The 22,817-nt window shown below is 31.9% G+C and overlaps 2 protein-coding genes across 2 annotated transcripts in view; both read left to right on the top strand.

Annotated features, from left to right (window-relative positions):
* LOC127726324 (uncharacterized) overlaps positions 1 to 22,409 on the top strand; it is a 63,594-nt gene extending 41,185 nt beyond the window's left edge. Inside the window, exons 3-6 of the mRNA XM_052233650.1 lie at positions 9,037 to 9,352; positions 11,657 to 11,875; positions 15,575 to 15,734; positions 20,236 to 22,409. Coding sequence (XP_052089610.1) covers positions 9,037 to 9,352; positions 11,657 to 11,875; positions 15,575 to 15,734; positions 20,236 to 20,333 — 793 coding nt within the window. The 3' untranslated portion in view covers positions 20,334 to 22,409. The remainder of the gene's footprint in view (positions 1 to 9,036; positions 9,353 to 11,656; positions 11,876 to 15,574; positions 15,735 to 20,235) is intronic.
* The window catches only part of LOC127726325 (cyclin-G2-like), a 486,290-nt gene that overhangs the window by 392,443 nt on the left and 71,030 nt on the right, over positions 1 to 22,817 (top strand). The gene's annotated exons all lie outside the window — the stretch shown is intronic.

The raw sequence follows: 22,817 nt of genomic DNA, 5'->3' as shown, positions 1-22,817 counted from the left end.
CCTATGGACAAGTCAAGAGATGTTCCGAAAACTGTAAATATCACCTTTTTGCACCTGGCCTAATCACTCTTTCCATATCAAAATCAGTTAAAATACAACATCCAAAAGTTTATTTCACCTCTTTTCTTTCATTTCCATAAAAAAAAACTAAGAAATGAGTGAGGAAGGGAAAGAAAAAAAATATACTTTAATTAAAAGGAACTATATTCGTGGACAACGAAAAGCGGCATCATTAATTGTGGTCTGGGACCATATACGATGACCTTTCCACTAACCAAGATGGCTGTCATGGCTAAAAATAGAACATAGGGGTAAAATGCAGTTTTTGGCTTATATCTCTGAAAAAAAAGCATTTAGAGCAAATCTGACGGGGTAAAAATGTTAATCAAGTCAAGATCTATCTGCCATACGAATCAGACAACCCGTTGTTGGGTTGCTGTCCCTGAATTGGTAATTTTAAGGAAATTTTGCAGTTTTTGGTTATTATCTTGAATATTATAATAGATAGAGATAAACTGTAAATTACAAAAATGTTCAGCAAAGTAAGATTTACAAATAAGTCAATCTGACCAAAATTGTCAATTGATCCCTTAAGGAGTTATTGCCCTTTAAAGTAAATTTTTCAGTATTTGTCGTAAATGTTTTTAATCTTTTACAAAAATCTTCTCCTCTTAATCTACTTGGCCAAATGGAATTAAACTTAGCCACAATTGTTATTAGACTATCTTGATTGAAAAATGTATCCGATGACCCTGCCCTATAACCAACATGGTCCCCATGGGTAAGAATAGAACATAGGCGTTTTATAATACTATAGAAGTCTATGGGAAAAATGTTAAAAAAAACAATTTCAAATGGTCACAACTTGAAAACTAATTTAAATAATGATAAGGGGTCTTCAGTAACTATTGAAAGACTACAATGAGATGACTTGATTTTTTTCAAGGGGTGCAATTTTTTCAGGGGGGGGGGGGGGTGGTAATAATTTCTTCTTGATATGTTCCATTTTCAGAATTATTCTGTGTTACTTTTTCTATAAACCGTTATTATATCTTTTCTTTCAGCATACCTTTATTGGGTGAATGACCAACAGACCTGGCGGGTTAGTCCGGGTCACTGTCCAAATTTTTTTGAAGGGTGTTCCATAAAAACATTTAAAGGCATTTTCAGCATTATACAGGCCCTGGGTGAAATAAATTTTGGAGCGGAGGAAAGGAAATTTTTTATTTTTTGTAAACTATCTTGAATATCATTATAGATTGAGATAAACTGTAATGAGCAAAAATATCAAGCAAAGAAAGATCTACAAATAAGTCAAACATGACCAAAATTGGCAATTGACATCTTATTGGAGTTATTGTCCTTTAAAGTTATTTTCTGCAATTTATTGGTAATTTTTTTTTAAAATTTCAAATTTCTTCTGCTTTTAATTTAACTACTGGGCCAAATTAAACCAAACATAGCCATATTATTAGGGTATCTCTATGATTTTAACCTTATTTTACATGATTTCCAAATCCAAATCCAAATACATACAGGTGAGGGACACAGGCTCTTGAGAGCCTCTAGTTGGAATAGTAGGAGTTAACTTTACAGGACTACCAAAACTAGCCATTATCCGGAAAAAAATCTTATCCAAAGGATTCGGTTAACTTGTATTTCAGTTTAAAATTTAAGCACAAAAACATAACTTATTTACAGAAAAAGAACAACAATATGTGATCAAAGCACACTTAAAAACTCAAAAATAACTAATAATTCACAGATTATGTACAAAATCACATCAAAACTATCAAATTTATAGTTGATCAAACGTCCTAATAATTGAACTTGATAAATGTTACTATAAGCAATGGATGTGAATGACGGATATGAAATTTCCGTAATTAAAGAAAGGTATAAGTGATTTTTTAAATTTCTTAATTTTTAACAAAACTATGTGCAGTTTGTATATCAAACTTGGCATGCAGCATCTCAATAATATATTCTTTCCACTCAAATATGAAACAGTGTTTTTGAATCATATGTTTTCTCGTTTTCAAAGAAAAATATGTTAAATTTCCAGCTAATAAGCTGCCAACTTTTAAGTTTTGAAATTTTATTCGGGAATGGTTTATTATTTACGCTTCATCATTCCGATGACCCTTGATAATATGTGCATGGAAAATCATTACGAACAGAGACTAATATTGAATTAAACATCGTGTTTTTCAATTTAAAGTGCCTACTCAAAACCATAAATTGAGGGATACCCCTAAACAGGCTAGAATACAAAAATGTGACCATAGAAAGTTTTTACGACCGAACGAAAATTAAAATATAGACATTATTCTTTCATTTAAAACAATTTCTAGCTGTGTGTTATTCCTGTACATTAAACTCGTTAATTAAACGTCTTTTTAGAGGTCAGTTGCAGTACTATAATGAATGGCTGTTCACGTCTGGCCATGGCATAATTACATTCTTGTTATTACAAGGTGGTCTTATTATGGCCTTTTCTGAGCTACCGGGACCTTCAATGTCGGCAAGGAAAGTGTCAGAAAGGTCCAAATATTCAAACTGGTCTTCTTGCAAATCCATATTTTGTTGCTTACTTGCCATCGCTCTAGTAACAACACAAGCTGAATACAGTTCAGCATCAGCATCCGGTGATTTAACATCCACAACCGGTTCACTGGTAACTATTGGTTCAGCAACCACTTTGTTCCTAGCTAGATCATTTCCTAGCAGTAATGAAACATCCTCAACAGGGAGATTAGGACGAACATCCACAACAACTGGTCCAGTTATCAAATCTGACTTCAGATAAATACGATGGAGGGGAACATATATACAACCTAACTCCCCACCTTGTAACAAAACGGAGGCACCAACAGAAGTCTCCTCGGACAAAGGCAACACACCTTCTAACAATAAAGTCTGATAAATTAAGGTCCAGTGTCCCGTAAAATCTTAATAAGCTGAGGAGTAGTATTATCAACAATAGAAACAAACCCTTCAGACATAAAGGGTTTATAATCCTCCATGTAATCACAAAAACTGGACTTACAAGCCTGACTCGCAGGACATTCTACTTATTGGTAACAAGGGGTGTCGTACAAGCACTGGTCTTGGGCTTATTATCTCTTTAATTCTTCTTCTGGAGTCTAAATCAATCAGCCATCAGGTGACCATTCTTCTTACAATAAGCACAAGTCAGTGACTTCTTCTCAAAAGTATCAAATTTTGGACTAGACATATTATAACTAGACTGACTCTTATTCTGTGCAAAAGGCTTACTTCAGTACGCTCAGTACTTTGATTTTTGTAATTTCCACTCGAAGTATTAAAATTTTGACCTTTGAAACTTCTTTTATGTGTAAGGGTATAATTATCGGAAATAACAGCTGCATCTTGTAATGTCTCAACAATTTTGTCGTCTAAATGTGTTTTTAAGTCTAAATGAACACACTGATTGAACTCTTCTAATAACATCAATTGTCTTAAGTTATCAAAATTGTTATCTATTTTCTTTGACGTAAACCATTTATCAAATAGATCTTATTTTTCCCTAGCAAATTCAACATAGGTTTGTGAATCAAACTTTTTATAAGACCTAAATTTCTGTCTATATGCTTCTGGCACTAGCTCATAAGCTTTCAAAACTTCTTGTTTAACAGTGTCATAATCGGAACTTTTTTCTGATGAAAGTGATGAGTAAATTACAGCGGCCTTGCCCTCAAAAACACTTTGCAGCATTGTAATCCAAAAAGGCTTTGGCCAATCTAAATTTTGAGCCATTTTCTCAAACTGTGGAAACAATTTATCAACTGTTTTTTTCACAAAATTTCGGAACCAAACGTATATTTTTTGCTGCATCAAAATAAAAATGTTCTGATTTTGACTCTACAGTAGTGTTGCTTTCTACTTTGTTGACCATTTCAATTTTCATTTTCTCCATCTCTAACCTTTCTCTCATTTCAAGTTCTGTCTCTTTCAATTTAAATTCATCTTCTCTTTCTTTTATCTTCTCCATCTCTTACCTTTCCTTCATTTCAAGTTCTGCCTGTCTTTCTTCTTTTTCTTTTTCCAATTGTTTCAATTTAACTTCGTTTTCCAATTGTTTTAATTTAAATCCATCTTCCTTTTCTAATTCAAGTTGTTTTAATTTAAGTTCATGTTCTAATTCAAGCTGTTTTAATTTGAAAGCATCAACATTTTCGACCTTGAGTTCAAGAGCCTCTTCACCAAAGATTTCTGAGTCAACAAAATTGACTACTACCTAATTTTTAATAATTTGTTTTCTCATAGATCCTCTAAAATTAATTTTTAGATGTTTAGCAAGCAACACTAATTCCTCTTTCTTTAAGTTATCAAACCCTTCCAGGTCTGGCGTTTTCAAAAATTTACCGGCATCAAATGCCATTTTGTAGAATTTTGATGGCTAATTCTAATTCTATAAATACAGAAAATTTTAATCTGTTATTAACGTTATCCCGGACGAGCCCTCAATTTCTGTTACGGCCAGAAATCACCTTTAAATTGTAGCCAACAAAAGACACAAATCAAAAATAAAATTTAACAAGATTTATTATACACAAGTTTACAAGAAGTATTACACAAATAGAAATGTCAACTTAACTGTCAAAGTATATGTCCGATCTTTTGTCTTTTCTTTATCCGGAATTCTTCTCGGGAATCCAAACAGAATATTACGTCCAATAGGTCACAATCTAGTATGATGTTGTTCGTAAATAAAAGTGTCAATCCAACTGAGAGAAATTATGAGAATATTAATGTCTATGTCTGAATTTTAACTTTAGTGTCTGTAAATATACAGTTGTCACGGAAATCTATAGAAAACTGTAAAAGGGAAACTCCTAGAAAACTTTAGAACGGAATCTTCTAGAACAGTGTAAGAAGTTTTAATTACGCATCTTTTGATAGGATCATTCTGGAATCGTTATGTAAGTCAAATAGAAAGTTCTAATTATTCCATCAGTCTCTATGATTGTTCCAGTGATTTCTAAACTACACAGTTACAATATCATTTTGTAAACAACTATAAGGCCACACAGAACAAATTAGGCCAACTAAATAAATATGATAGTTACAATATCATAACATCATCAATAAATTACTAAATAATCATCATAACTGTCATAACTCACCATTACTATAACTATTAATCAAACCTGTCATTACTAACAATTATAATCATTACTCGCCATTACTGTTACTATTGACCATTATTGTCATTACTCATCATAACTGTCATTACTCACCATTACTGCCATTACGCACCAATACTGTCTTTACTCACCATAACTGTCATTACTCACCTTTACTGTCATTACTCACCATTACTGTTATTACTCACCATTACTGTCATTACACACCATTACTTTTTCTAACTCACCATAACTGTCAAAACACATCATTACTAACCATAACTAGCATTACCCCTTATTACTTTTATTACTAACTATAAATGTCATTACTAACCATGACTCATTATTACTAACCATAACTCATTATTACTAACCATATCTATCATTACTAACCATAACTCATTATTAATTACCATAACTATCATTACTCACCATTTCTTTTCTTATTCACCATTACTTTATTACTCACCATAACTGTCATTTATCACCGTTTCTGTCATTACTAACCATAACTGTCAAAACTCACAATTACTTTTATAACACTCCATTTCTTTTTATACTCACCATTATTGTCATAACTCACCATTACCCTCCTGCCTCACCATTACTTTTATTACTCACCATAACTGTCATTTATCACCGTTACAGTAATCACTTGCCGTTACTGTCATTACTAACCATAACTATCATTACTCATCATTAATTTTATAACTCATCAATACTATCATTACAAACCATTACTGTCATATATCACATAATTGTCATTACTAAAAATTACTTTAATTACTCACCATTACTTTTATTACACACCATAATTGTCATTTATTATCTTTACTGTAATGACTCACCGTTACTGTCATTACTTACCAGAACTGTTATAACTTACCATAAATTTCATAACTCACCATTATTTTTATTACTTACGATTTCTTTTATTACCCTCCATTACTGTCCTTACTCACCATTACTTTATTACTCACAATTACTTTGTTTACTCACTTCCTCTGAGTTCGGTATCTTTTTTTATTTTACTTTTTACTGTCATTACTCACCATTATTTTTATAACTCACTACTACTTTTATTACTCATAAATATTGTCATTAATCACCATTACTTTCATAACTCTCCAATATTGTGTTTACTCACTATTACTGCATCATAAATCATAAGTGTCATCACTCACATTACTGCCATTACTATCAATTACCTTCGTTACTCACCATTACTGTCCACACCTTGACTAAATTACTCACATTACTTTTATTACGCACGATTACTTTTCAACTTATTTTTGAACACATATACACAGAAATATTTAAAGAGATACGTGACGCCTTGCAATGTAGCAGAGGGTATGATACTGCTGAGAAATGGAAAGTTGACAATTTGAGTGTTGAAATCATCACTTTTGTTGTAGATTCTAGTTTGAAATCTTCCATATGTGTCAATATTGAGGAAACGATAAAAACATGAATCAGACCTTTTCAGCCGGAAATATAATCAATCTCAAGCTTACTGGGATATATGAGATGCAATATCTCACTGAAATACGGGTTATTGATAAGCAGGACATCATTAATATATCTGAAAGTGAAATTTAAGAATTTTGCAAAATTTGTTTGTCTTTGATAAGGTTTTGTATGAACTACGCTTCATACCAATACAAAAACAAGTCAGACAGTTAGGTGCACAAGTAAGACCGATTAAAATACCGATTATCTAATGAAATATAAATGCTCCAAACTCAACAAATAAGTGGTCAATAAAAGTTATCTGCATTTGGATGATATCATGTTCGGTGTATTTATTTAGAATAGGTTCTTCAAAAAGTAAGATTTTTCATAAGCTAGGTAAGTAATTTGCACCTACGATTTGCTTTTTTTGTAGAAAAGGCTCTATTTAATGAGACGTTGTATTCGATTTTTCCATTGAGCATGTGGAAAACTTGTGCACAGCGTAGAAAATCGAAAGTTTTGATATTACTGCAAAACTGTAAAGAATGTGATTAAAAATTTGAAGAAGATGTTTACAAATTTTAGGAATCCACATCTGATCGCTCTCTGAATATACCACATTGAATGTTTTAATGTAGAAAGAATGGTGATTAGAATCTTAGAAAGATTTTTAGAAATCGAATAACTTGACAAAACAGCTATTCCTCTTTAATTTGTAAATAATGTAGATGTTTAACAGTGAATTCCAAGTTTATTTTTTATAAACATTCCAAATAAAGATTTGTTTACACAAAACAATATTGTTCGAGGCTTAGTCTGCTTGAACAACAACATATTTGTCGTGAAAATATGATAAAGCACCCAAAAACCTCGAGCTAATGCACTTCTGAATGCATGACTAGATAGCTTTGACCAATTCAGATAACAAGTCAATGTTTGGTTCTTCTGTCTCTCCCTTTGCCACTTTTACGGCATAGCCCTCAACTTCATGTATTAGTTACCAGAAATTTAAATATTCCAGTTGAGGCGATGAAATTTGATATTTGAACCTTTTGCTAACAAGTCTCGAAGTTGTTCACGATGTTAAAATATCCAGAATCTACATGACCAGCTGGACTACATATTTGTATGAGTACGACGAACAAGAGCTCGACATATCGGGAGATTTTACATCCTTGAGGATAAACGTCTCTTCTACCCTCTTGTGTATACAAATCTTGAATGTAAATTGCTTGGTTTAGTTATATGAAATGACAGGCGTAGTTTTATCTTAGAAGTAATAGGGTATTGTTTTCTGCACATGTTTTTATGTAGAAAATGTTGCGTTTTTTGATAGAACAAAACACTTATAAGCGAATTCTACTAAAAGAATCTACTTTTTTCTTCGTTTATGGATGTAATCGTCATAATTTTTAATAGCTTGTGGTTAGGTATGTTCGTATATATTGCAACCAATCTGCAGGATATAACAAATCTTTGTTTCAAATCATAGATGGGAACATAAAGCTGTCAACATGTTACTGAAAAGTTAAAACAAAATATAAGGAGCATAAATAGGAGTTACCTGACGAACAAAAGCTAAATTGCTGGAAAAATTAATCCAGATATAGGAGTTATCTGCGTGGCTCGGTATTCATACATCCGGCCGTTATTTTATTGCGCTATGGTCATTTCTTGAATTCTTGTCTTTCATTTTTGCTTATTTACTAAGTCTATAGAGTATCTATATGCCATTTTGTTTTTCTTTGTTGACATAGTTGTTTGTTTTTATGGTGCTTAAAATTATAACACAATTGCTGAACCCCAATTTTTGACATTTTTACCTATTATGTCTATTTGCTTTGCTCACATATTGTTGTCAATATAATAGAATTCTATGCGACTGTCATACAAGTGAGAGGTTAAGCTAGCGATAAAAACAGATTTAATCCACCATTTTCTAAATTAGGAAATGCCTGTACCAAGTCAGGAATATGACAGTTGTTATCCATTCGTGTGATGTGTTTGAGGTTTTAATTTTGCTATTTGATAAGGGACTTTTCTTTTTGAATTTCCTTGGAGTTCGGTATATTTGTTATTTATTTTCTGCATAACAATGGCAGACTCCGTAAAATAAACATTACTAAGATGAGATTTAGGATAAATATCATGAAAACAGCAAGCAAACAACAAAAATAAAAAGATGACATATAGAGATAATCATACTATCTTCAACAATAGGAAAACTCTAAATCGTCCTAGTTTATGAAAGAAAAAAAATGCATCTAAATTAAATATCAACGATCTGCAGTGACTTACAACAGTCCCTAACATATAGTGACTTTGACTTGATTCAGCTTGAAAGTCTTAAAGGTTCCAGTATGAATATTTCTTTGTATAATATTATCCTTGATCAAAACTTACTAAATGTGTGCTGTTGTTGATTTGATAGACAAAGCTGTGGATCGTCGACTGCAAATGCTCGATATCGAGTGTGTGCTGCTATAGACTTCGGTACAGCATATTCAGGCTATGCTTTTAGTTCCAAGGATGACTATACAAAGGAACCAACTAAGACATACTCGGCTATTTGGTCTGGATCTAAACTATTGTCATTAAAAGCACCTACTGTTGTTTTACTGAATAAAAGTCAAGAATTTGTAGCATTTGGATATGAGGCTGAAAATATGTACTCTGAACTTGTATCGGATGGTGATCATGAGGATTATTATTATTTTCATTGCTTTAAGATGCTTCTCCATCAGAGGGTGAGTACCAAGTTTTTTTTATGTAGTTTAATATGTTTAAGGTAGATCGGATGTATTTTTCTGTGCATCCATTCTGGGCATGTTGCAAAAATACTTTTTTGATTTACCAAGTATCATTCAATATACAACAAAAATATCTAAAACTTTAATATAGTAATTAAACTATCAAAAAAATTATGTGTCGTAAAGTGTAATTAAATTCTTCTTAGAATAAATCCTTTTAAAATCAAGGACAGATAGTTATACTGAATTTGATGGGACAATTTTGTTTTTGGAATTTTTCAAGAAAAAAGACCCATGACCCCTATTTTTATTTGATATTTCAGAAGTACATGTATTGATAAAAAGCAAATCTATCGTTTAAGGTGGTACATAACACTACAGGGAGATAACTCTGTAAAAATCAGCAGAACTTTTAATTACGTTCTATTGTTAATGAAATATTAAGCTTCGCAATGATCAAAATAAGTGTTTGTCAAACTGCTATATGTCCAATGAAATTTTTCCGATAAAGTGTCTGGTTCAAGTGTTTTGAAATTATAATATTCTTGTCAAAGGGTCATAGTAAATATTTTGTCAAAATTTTATGAAAATTAAACGAGCCAAAATAATTTAAATCAAGGTGTTTGGTACCACCTTAATGTTTCCTAAATAAAGAAAAACTAAGTTTCCCCTCTATAAACGATATAAAATAACCCTGATTTCGTTAATTTCAATGTATTTTAACGAAAAAACAAGGTGTATGACCCCAAGTTTGCATATTGAAATATGAAAGAACATTAACCCAGTCTTTAACAGAAGTTTAAGAAAAATCAATCATTGAACATTTAGACACCCCGGCTACATTAAGGGTGGTTATTTTCATGTTTCTAACTTTATCTCAATGTTTTTAACATGTTTAACAGTTATTTCTCTGGCTATTTATTACAAGATTCATCATGTACATGTATTTAAAACTTAAAACTGTTTAAGCATGGTCCCTTTTCAAAAGTCTTTCAACTGTTACCTTGATTTCGCAAGGTAATCTTTTATATTTTTGTTACGTATATATGCATCGTTGTATTTTTAATATTTATAAAACATTTAGCGCCAAATTAAAGGACTAACGAGTTCTGTCCCCTAGTTGTTTTAAGCTTGTAATAGATTCAGATTAGGTATGCTAATTAGATATGTGCACATAAAAAGTGCGCACAAATCTCAGTGTGTGATTTTAAATTCTCATTGTGTAATTTCAAATTCTCAGGGTGTGTTTTTCAGTTTATTTCATCTCAGTGTGTCTTTTTGAAATCTCATTGTGTAATTTTCAATTCTCAGTGTGTAGTTTTCAATTCTCAGTGTGTAATTTTCAATTCTCAGTGTGTGTTTTTCCATTTTTTTGTAATCTCAGTGCGTCTTTATGAAATCTCAGTGTGTAATTTTTTATTCTCAGTGTGTGTTTTTAGGTTTTTTAATCTCAGTGTGTTTTTTTTAATTCTCAGTGTGTAAATTTTTCGAAAATGGTTTAAACATAGTTTTGACGAGAACGGCTTGCCATTGTACTTATCATCTGCTGTACGTTTTGCTGCATAAACTTACACAAAACTTATACACAAATATTAATCAGCAACTCCTTTAAAACAACTGTACGGAATTCAGCTGTGCAACCGCTGTTTAAATGTTTTGTCGTTCTGGTTTTAGTGAATCTTTTTATTTATCATACAGAAACATGGACTTTGCTATTACAACTTCTTGCTTATGTTATCTTCCTTGGAAAACAGACACTTGTGGAGAGTTGTCTCATTGGCATTCATATCACATCTTCTTTTTATATATACATTTATAGAATCAATATTTACTAATGATGTCAAATCATGGAATAATTAATAATCAAGTATCCGTTGGTTTTACAGAGCAATACTCAAGTACTTGCTCTGAAAAATATTCACAAAATGGGAACACAGTAATAAATATACTCTTTTAACACTGTATGGGTAGTTTTCTAATGTATATTCCATCCTCTACCTTATTATTTGGGACAAAATAATAGTTAGCAGATTTATATATCACAATACATAGCTGATTTAACTAAATGAATTCACAAGAAAATCAATTTTATAAAGAGAAGGAGACCGTAGCCTTACAGGAAACGGATTAGATGAGTATCATCTTGGTATTCGTTACTCTGTATTGCCGAGCAATGCTCAAGTATTGGAGTACTTCTTAACATCCCCAATATCTACATATGTGTATGTAATAAATACTAGCATAGTGACAAATGTATCTAAATCCATTTGCTATAACAATTTTTTTTTAATATTTTTGCAGAGAATCACAAGAGATATAAAGATAAAAGATGAGCTGGATAAAGAAATGGAAGCTTTGAAGGTGTTTCAGTATGCAATTCAGTTCCTGAAGGATCACTTATTTAAGAGTATATCAGATAAAATAAAAGGTATCCAGGAAAATGATGTGCACTATGTTCTAACAGTACCTGCTACATGGGAAGACTCTGCCAAACAATTTATGAGAGAAGCTGCAACAAAGGTTTGTTCTAGGCAGAAATGTTTTATTTTTTTAATCTTTGAGTTTACTCTCCTATGGTAATGTTAAAATAAAATACCAATACATGCTGGAAATATCTATTCATGATGGTATGATACTAAACCCCTAACGGGAGAGATTGTGCTTCATTTTCATATGATGAAGACATAATCAAGTTTAATTGAGGTCTGGAGCTGGCATGTCAGTAACTGCTAGTAGTCCTTTGTTAGTTTATGTTGATCATTGTGTTATTTTGTTTAGTTTCTTCTGTTACCTTTTCTAACATCAGACTCGGACTTAAGGTATTAACCAAAAACTTGTCAAGGGTAAAGGGAAATCATGATTGCATTTAAGTGGCAGGTAAAGTGTCTCAGGTACATTGTAAATATACATGAAGTAGGGCGCCTGTTAAAACGTTTAAACCCGCTGCATTTGTTTGCACCTGTCCTAAGTCAGGAACCTGTTGTTCAGTGGTTGTCGTTTGTTGATGTGGTTTATAAGTGTTTCTCGTTTCCCGTTTTTTATATAGATTAGACCGTTGGTTTTCCTATTTGAATGGTTTTACACTAGTTGTTTTGGGGCCCTTTATAGCATGCTGTTCGGTGTGAGCCAAGGCTCCGTATTGAAGGCCATACTGTGACCTATAATGGTTTACTTTTTACAAATTGTGACTTTGATGTAGAGTTGTCTCATTGGCACTCATACCACATCTTCTTATATCTATATATGTCTCAAATTTAATTACTGTGATAATGACAAGAAAATAAAAAAATGAAATAATTTAATAAAACTTGTTGAACATATAGCTAAATAATATTTTTTTAGAAAAAATTGTCTCATGACCTCTTCTTTTATATATAGCTTATATTGCCATGACTGTATATATTGCTGTTATTATTTCTTATTTTATTTTTTGGCAAACTTGCACAGTCTCCAATTTCTACTAATTTGATAATCCTTAATTGTAATTTAAAAAATCAGGAAATTATTGGGCAAAAGGGGAGGGGGGCAAAAGGGGAAGGGGGGGGGGGGGGGGGGGGGGGGGGGACGAAGCTGATATTTTATTTTAGGATCAGAACACCGTTAATTAGAAGTGAGGATAATTAAATATACACAGAACAAAAAATGATTTAATATAATAGTTCAGAAAAATATCACAATCTATAGATGTGTATTTCATTATTCCTGGAGAAAATGTTGGTTGTTAACTGACAGAAATTAGGCAACTGAAGATGTCATATTTGATTAGTTTACAATTATTTCAATAAACAAGACAATTGTTTTTTAATTTTTTTTTTCCATAAGATTAACTATATATAGAAAATTCTTCATTAGCATTTTTGATGAAGATTTATCAAATGTTGATGATATACTAGTATATTCTGAATGTTGGACAAAACCTTACTGAACAAAAAGTACGGTACTAACTTATCTGCTCCAGATGGGCACACATTTGTAAAATTAAAGTCTTTTCTTTGATGCTACAGGCGCAACTCTTGTTTTGAGATTTGTTAAAATAAATGATATATTTGCAGTTTTCCTGAATAATAATACATTGTACAACTTTGTAGTCAAAATTTATTGTAAAAGAAATGATAATGATCATTTTATTATTAAGAAGACAGGCTTATTAAATTACTGGCTTCATGATGCATATAAACATACCATTTGCATATAAGAAGTTAAAAATTATTCATTTACTAGTAATAATAATGAAAATGAACAATTGACTACAATGTATATGATGAACAATAACTCTTTTTTTAAGTATATTATTTCAAGGATTCTCTGATTTGTTTTCAAATGCTAATCAATAACTTATCTTTGACTTTTTGTCTTAACTATTTTGTGGCTTTCTTTCTGTTTACCTATATTTTTTTAACACCATGAAACCAGTCAAACAAAAACTTCAAATAAGCCATATTGCTAAATATATATAGTTTTAATCTATATCATTTAATCATTATTATATTTTAATAAATTATAATTTAAGGGTTTTTTACAAGTTGTTTCACATTTAAAAAAAAAGAATTAGATAAGTCTTTTGTAAATCACAGAAAGAAAAAAAATATCATAAACTGAATTGTAGCTTTTCCTCCTTAGTCCTTGGGGAAAATAATAAAAGTAATAAAAAACACCTTACTGCCTATGTCATAAGCAGTATGAAAAAGATTCAAATGAATTTGCTACAATATAAATACTTGGCACTGCTTGAGAAAGGGAATTAATTTGCAACCCATAACAATACAGAATTATAAAATTAGTAGAACAATTTACATGTACAGGTAAAGTTTTGATGCAGGATGTCATTTACATACCATCTTCTAATAAATAGATAAAATCAGTGCATCTCTCCAGGTAACCTTATTAGATTGACCACCAGCCCATGGTTTATGACCCCAATAAATGGCCAATAGCCCAAGTTTTATGACCCCCAATAAATGGTCACAATTTGATGTTGAACATGGCAGATGTTTAACAATTATAAGAGAATGTCACAGGTTGTACTGTATACCAATTTGACGGAAACTAGTTGACGTCGTTTTAAAGGAGTTATACCATTTAAAAAAGTATTTTTTCACAAATTATTAAGTTTTGTCTATTATTTTAAAAGCTGTAATAGATAAGAAGAAAATGTGAACAGCAATACAAGATTTCAAAAATCCCAATATGTCTGGCTCCTCATATAGACTCATATAGAAGTTTTGCCTTTCAATGATTTTTCTTGCTCCTGCCGCTAGGCGAAGTGGGAATTAAGTGTTACCCTTGACCGTCCTTCCGTTTGTCCTATTTTCGTTTCCGCACTTTAAGTTTTCTTCTTCTGAATTTTATGAGACTCATACACAATGAACAGTAAAAATGACCAACAATAAAAACTTAATTTTACAAACATGTCAATATGACCAAAATGATTGGATGACTCCAAATAGGAGTAACTGCACTGAAATGAAGTCTTTTGTATAAGTTTTTTTCCACTGGGTCGATGCCTCTGCTAGTGGACTGATAGTCCCCGATGGCATCACCAGCCCAGTAGCCAGTACTTCGATACTGGCATGAAAATACGGATTTTGTGTTATTAAAATTTGCTGTTACAAAATTTTGGAAATTATTTAAAATTAAGGAATGTATCTCCCTCATGCAAAGCTCTGATTCCTTGTCCGGCTTTGGCTATACTTTTTTGTCCTTTTTGGTTTGTAGCTTTTCATCTTTTTGATAAGCTTTGGATTTTTCAAATAGTTTGGCCTCGAGTATCACTAAAGAGACATTGATTGTCGAAATGCGCAACTGGTGCAGAAAAATTGGTACCAGTTTTTGTCTATTATCATGATAAATAAAATAGTTTTTAAGTAGAAACTATAAACAGAAAATAAGAAATGATCAGAAATACAAGATGGGCAAAAATGCAAATATAATGGAAACAATTGAATGACTAACTAAGGGAGTTTATAACAATTTTTAGTCTCTGTCTATTATTTAGAAAACCACAATCTCTTTTTATTTAACTGGAAGGCTTCCGAAAAGCTGTATGTCTGCAAAAAGAGGTTTGTTTCTAAAATAACATATTATTTTATTTTGAAAAAGTTTAAACTAAATATCAAATTTCTATATGTTTACCAGATGAGAGATTCGGGCTCTGTGGAGCCTTTTGTTGAATATCCATATAAGATAATTTTCTATTCTCTATAAACTATATATTTACAGGCTGGTATTAGAAGTGGACAGTTGAGTATTGCTTTAGAGCCTGAAGCAGCTTCTATTTACTGTCAGCATATAAAGACTGAAAGACAGGATCCTAAAGATAAAAATGCATTTGCACAGACAATTAAAGCAGGAATGAAATACATGGTAGTTGATCTTGGAGGTAAATAAGTTCAAACTTTACGAGGGGAGGAAACACAATTTTAAATAGTTGCTTTATCGTCACTTACTAAGTTTACATGTCATTCAAGTGAGATAACAATTTCAATGAACACAACAGATTTTTTTGTCATTAAGTATGCTCAAGACCAGGACGTCAAGCAACCAACTATCAATCAATCTTAAATAAATAACAGAAAAAAGTGTTAACTGCACAAGACATTTAAAAACATTACAGTAAAGGATTTACCGTATTATGATCTTCTTTAAAATCTCTCAAAACTACATGGCTTATTTCGATCTTTCGGTCCGTTTTTCAATTAGTCTTTCCGTCCATCCTGTATCACTGTATCAGGCTCAAGTTTTGGTTTAGGGTAGTTTGTGGTCACACCTACTTGAAACTTAGTACACAAGTTCATTATTAAGTGAACTGTTTAAGGAGGTAGACCTGGGGTATAGGAGACAACTCTTACAAATGTATTAGAAGTCATCTGTGCGTTTCAACCTAACAAATATTACAACAGTGACCAAGCATCTATGTTGTCTACATTTGGTTATTTTTCATTTTAAACATATGTTATTCATAAAGATAAGAAACGAATTGAGCAACAGGCACAGCCTACAAAAGCTTTCTCAATATTACATGTACAAGGTTTAAATCAAATATTAACAACTGTATTCAGAATAAAATAATATAGTGTAAAATGCATGCTACTTATGAGCATACACAAGCAAATATATATTTACAGTGTTAATTACTAAATATATAGTATATTTAAGCATATAGGCAATTAATCATCATCTATTCAAGTAACTTGATACATGTAAATATCCTTTATAAGTCATTAGAAGTATATATGAGGTTTGGAAGAGATACTAAGCTTACTTAGTGGAATAAGAGAGTAAATGTTGAAAGAAAAAAGGAAAGAAATGAAAAAAAACAAAAAATAAGAAAATTTCAACAAAAACGGTGAGTGTCACTGATATATTTCTGAACAGATTTGAAAATAGCAATATTCATATCATACGAAAATAATCTGTTTCCAAAAAGTAATAAGTCAATATTTACGTCAACATTGTCAACAATTGAGTGAATGGATTCAAGTAAGATCTGTCTTACATCATTGTACTTAAGGCAAATAAAAAAGAAAAACTAGTTATCCTCAATAGGATGATTACAGTTTGCACAAATAGTGTTTTCTGATAAGAACTGATTAAACAAATGAGATTTTAAGTTGCTACCATTATTTCTGAGTTGACAGTGACTAATATTATTTTCCTTAGCCCATAATTGAAAGGTTTAGATATTTTTTCAGTCCTATAAAACTTGTCCAGTCCACCTCTAAATATACATAAACTTGGTGATTTTTGTATACATAGTGGAAGACTATTCCAAAGTCTGATAATGGAAAGACTTGGGGGTGAAAAGTATTATTTTCATTCCTCAAATATAAGGGGTTTGTCTGGGAAAATATGACTGGACTAGCTCATAAAAGTATGTAGGTGTCATCCCATTTAATATTTTATAAAACAGTATAAGCTTATGATTATTTCGTCTATTCTCCAGAGTTTCTAATCCTAATTCAATATAAAGTTTTTGTTTTGAGGAATTACGCCGTAGTCCAGTAATAATTCTAGCAGCTTCTATTTTCAAGAAGCGCGGACTCGTGCTGGGAGCAATTGTCCCAAACAACATCACCATACTCTAATACAGGTCTAATTTAAGCATAATTAATACGAATACGTGAATTCCTGTCTAATAGATATTTAATTGTGGAAGCACAGACAAACGAGAGCATGTTATTTTATGAACATTATCAATATGTGTGTTCCATGAAGCTGATGACTGAAATGTTATCCCAAGATGACAGTGAAAATAATTTTCTCAACGTCTCCACTATTCATCCCAAAAAATACAGGTGGATGCCCCCTTTCCCTTTTATTAAATACAATTAAATTGAACAGCTCATGTTTTCGCCCAGTTTAAGATAACATCTAAGTCATCAGTCAAAGAAGCAGCTGCTACAGCATGATCATCGTCTACTACAACAAATTAAGAGGTGTCATCTACAAAAAGTATCATGTCATTAACAATGTCATTCACTATATCATTTATATAAATAAAAAAAGAAGGGGTCCTGTCTGTTTGTTTTGTTCACACATCGTTGTCAAAATAATGAAATTTTATGCGACTGTCATACAAGTGAGAGGTTTAGCTAGCTATACAACCAGGTTTAGTCCACCATTTTCTACATAAGAAAATACCTGTACCAAGTCAGGAATATGACAGTTGTTATCCATTCGTTTGTTGTGTTTGAGCTTTTGATTTTGCCCTTTCCGTTTAGAATTTTCCTCGGACCTCGGTATTTTTGTTATTTTACTTTTTCCTAAAACTGATCCCTGAGGGACACCTGCATATATACTTCGGATCAAGTATAGAATACGTAATTGTAGTTCCATCGGATTATTATTTTTTCATAGAAGGTAAATTGGTTCTTATATATATAAGGGAGTTTTTTTTGTTTTCAGTTATTTGGTTTTCATTTTCATAAAACAATTATAGTTCCTTTTATTTTTAAGTAAATTGTGTGCATTTAAAATATTGTAAAGATTAAATGGTCGACAGGTCAGCAGTCGACAGGTCAGCAGGTCGACAAGTCAGCAGGTCGACAGGTTAGCCGGTTAAATGGTCGACAGGTCAGCAGGTCAAAAAGTCAGCGGGTAGACAGGTCTGCAGGTCAACAGGTCAGCAGGAGGTGAGCAGGTTAGGGTTAGCATTAGGGTAAGGCCTAGGGTTAGGGTTAGTGTAAACGTTCGACTAGCCTTTAAAAAGTTTTTAAGTGAGGATATTTTATCGACCTGCTGACTTGTCGACCTGTCGACCTGCTTACAAGCCGACGTATCGGTCTGCTGACCTGTCGACTTGTATACCTGTGGACTTGTAGACCTGCTGACTCAATAATCCGATAACTTGTTAATATGCTGACCTGTTGACTTGCATACCTGCTGACCTGTCGACCTGCTGACCTGCTGACTCAATAATCCGATTGTTGGAGCCCAATTATTTTTTATGCTGGCCTGCCGACCTGCTGACTTGTTGACCTGTCGAATTGCTGCCCTGTAGACCCGGATCTACTTAAACGTATACTATACTTGAGCCTATACTTCTAAGAGTTAATGTAAAGCCTTCTAAAACTACCTTTTGCTGACGATCTAAGAGATAACTTTCTATCCAAGATAAGAGCTGATCATTTAAGCTAGATTGTTTAAGTCACAAAAAATGGTCACACCACCACCATGTCTATTTCCATCTAACCTTATAGGTTTGTGAAACCCATTTAAATTAATTTGGTCATCATTAATCGACTTGTCTAGATGAGATTCTGATATACAAATAATGTCATACTCATGTAGTTCATTGTTAATGAAGTCTAATTGAGGAGGAAGTAAACTACACACATCAATGTGTACTATTTTCAAATTCTTTTTATTACTCTGATCTAGACCTGGATTTTGCTCAGTTCCTGCAATCAGTAACAAAAACTGAATAATACTACTGAGGATAAAAACATTTTTTTTGATAATAGGGAAGATTATGTTGTGATTAATATAGTTTACAAATTTTACAGATTAATGTTAAAACATTGATCATTCACAACTATCAATACTAATAATGAATCTTTACTCAAACATAACCATATGATATATTTGTACAGACAATTGAAACATGGACCAAAAACTGACAAAGATTGACAGGACACTTAAAACTAAACGAGAGAAAGTACAAAACAAAACATACATAACGTATATTCAAAAGGAAAACATAGATAAATAACAGATGTTAACAGTACCAATTAACACTTGTCTTAGTGCTACTGTAGTAGTATTGAAAAAAAGAGCAATTTCACCGGTCATTTTATACTTCAAGGAAGAAACTGCCCTATCACGAGACACCTCTTAGGAACAGGACATACTTTTGAAAATATCACCTTTCAAATAATAGAGGTTAACCAAAATTGGGTCACCCAAATCAGAAAACAGAGAGAGAGATTCTGGATGCATCAGCTACGTACTCTTGATCCTGATGGACTGAATGAGAGAGATGAAAAACAGTTTTATCCAAAACCAAAGGAATAAATCTTGAACTTCATACTATTTAACTAAAACTATTTTTTTAATACTATCAGAATTAACTTGCATGCATGTATCAATTACATTTCCTGTCTCCATCTGGGTACTTTTGTATTTTTTTAAACAGGGTTTATTGTGTGGTCATTGAATATAATTCTATGCAACGATATATATGCATTTTCTTCTTTTTTTCTATGTTCTTATATATTTGTAAAAAGTAAAATAACAAAAAAAAAATTCCTAATCAAATGACTAAATCAAAAAAGCTCAAACACATCAAGCGAATGGATAACAACTGTCCTAATGTAATTGCGTGGTTTTTATTGAAATTTTTACCATATATATATTCTAAAATCATGTGATATTTTGTACAGGTGGCACCGCCGATATTACAGTTCATCAAAGATATGGAGATGGTTCACTTAAGGAAGTTGTTCCTGCAAGTGGTGGTCCATGGGTGGTAAATCTATAGATGAAGCTTTCCATAGCTTTCTTAAAAGAATTTGTGGACCCAAAGTCATGGAAGAATTAAGAAAAACTGAACCTGAGGACTTCCTTAACTTATTTAGAGAATTTGAAACTAAAAAGAGGTCAATACGTGTAAATCAAACTAACAAAGTAGTCGTTACATTGCCTGTTGCCTTAATTGATTTAGTAAAAAGCCATAGAGGTAAAATGGAGACCGCTCTAGAGCAATCACCATACGGTCAGGAAGTTTCCTACAACAAGCTAAAGCTTCACATTTTCCCAGATACATTTAGAGATTTATTCAAATCTACAACTGCAGCCTTAATAACACACCTAGAAAGAATGTTTCGTGATGACAAGTTATCTGATTTAGAAAATCTTATTATGGTCGGAGGATTTTCAGAATGTGAGCTTATACAGCATAAAATGAAAGAAACATTTGGAAAACATAAAAAGATAATTATTCCTGAAGAAGCAGGTCTGGCTGTCCTAAAAGGGGCAGTTTTATATGGCCACCAACCGAAGGCTATCAGCGCTAGAGTATTTCGTCATACTTATGGTATCCAGAGCTGGCCAGAATGGGATTCTCAAATGCACCCTCAATCGAAGAAAGTCAATCTGGGTGGTGTTAATCGTTGCAAGGATGTATTTTTCAAATTTGTCCAAATTGGTCAGCAAGTGGAGACTGGTCATGAAGAATCCCAAGTAATCCAAGTTTTGAAATCCGACAGAAGAACCCTAGAGTGCAAAATTTACGTATCAACAGACCCTAACCCACGATATGTTACCGATCGAAGCTGTCAGAGACTAGGTAACTTAATCATTCCGTTGTCAGAATTCAGAGCTGGACAAATATTAGAGATAGAAGGGACGATGGTATTTGGTGACACTGATCTTTTAGTCCGAGCAAGAGATTTGCACACTGGAAGAGTTGTTGAATCACAGTTTAATTTGTTATAAAGTGCCAAACTAGATTATCATTTACTAAGTGATTCATTGTACGTTGGCATGCTTACTGTAAATTGTATTTTACCATATTATAAGAATTGATTTCCTAATTTACTTGGATTCTATCATATGAAATAAAGGATTTAACTTCAATAGCGCCATTGGATAACTATTTATAGAGGTATCCGTAATTCCATAAATGTTCCCATTAAGCTATTAAATTTGCAAAAGGGACCAATTTTTGTTTTAATGTTAATTTATTCATGTTTAGTGGACTTATACATATGGTCTGCATACAAGACTAAAAAATGTGTACTTTGTAGAACTTTTAAATTCTTTGTTCACCTGTACTCACGAAATCCACAAAAATTATAATAATGAATCAACAGTAATAAGTATCGATTGACAACTAAATTATCACAAAACAATTTTATTAGCGGAGCAATGACCAATGAATTTAACGGATATTTGCAATCAACAAATAAAAAATTGATGCCTGCAAATCTTCAAATACTTTATTATTATACGTTTTTTTATCAGTTGACAAAATTCAAAGAAATTTTTAATTCTTCACAAATATAAAAGTTGATCAACGTAAACCTTATAAAAGATTAATGATTCATTTTAATATAACGTCCTTCTTTCGCTTTGGAAACAAAGCCATGTTTTAATGACAATAAAACATGGGTTGCACGTGATTGAAATTGCATCGTGAGTTGTATTTTGAACAACGCCGGAGGTCGAAATGGACAATTTTGTTGGTGTTGCTCGCTAGGAAATTAAATAATCATTGTAAAAGTAATTTTACGTATATATGTTGATTTTTATTGTTCAACTGTTGATTTTCTGTTATGTTTTTGGTTCATCAAATCAAAATGGCTGCATTTTCAATGTGTATTATAGGTCTGCTTCGAAGTACAAAAGTTCTAAATATTACTAGAAGAATTTTATTTGTCAATATTTTACACGCTCGGTATAAAGATATTGACAAATATAATGTCTACCTATGTTAAAATGACCATAAAGCATGGCAGGAAAGAATTATTTCTTAACTGTTAAATCTAATGTAATCTGTGCAATAATTTTATAGCTTAAAATTAAATGTTGGAAACAATTAATATGCTACCAATTATGTAATGTTATTTTGATTTTGGTGTGTGACCACCATATTACCTTTAATCCTATAGATTCAAAATTGAAAATGGAAATTAAGACATATATGTAATGTATGTGTACATGACAACCAATCCTTTCTGAGTATTGGCCTAAAATGATTTCTGGGCAGCATTTTAAGAATATCTTTAAACAGTATTTACTATGGAAGTTTTTATCTGTTGGATGCATGTCCTGGTTTTCTGTCAAATACTGTAGTGCTGATCTTTTGTTCTAAAGAATTTATGTGCATTCCATGGGGCAGTTCAATTTTATTAAGGCACTAAAACATAGAGAACAATGTCCACTGCCTTGTACTTATTGATTGAGGACCTGGAATAAACTTAAATTAATGTAAATCAGTATATTCAAATTTCCTGATTATCCG

Source organism: Mytilus californianus, unplaced genomic scaffold (genome assembly GCF_021869535.1).
Source record: "Mytilus californianus isolate M0D057914Y unplaced genomic scaffold, xbMytCali1.0.p SCAF_17, whole genome shotgun sequence".
Taxonomy (NCBI): Eukaryota; Metazoa; Mollusca; class Bivalvia; order Mytilida; family Mytilidae; genus Mytilus; species Mytilus californianus.
Note: the sequence above shows the minus strand (reverse complement) of the source record. Positions and strands in the feature narration are given on the sequence as shown.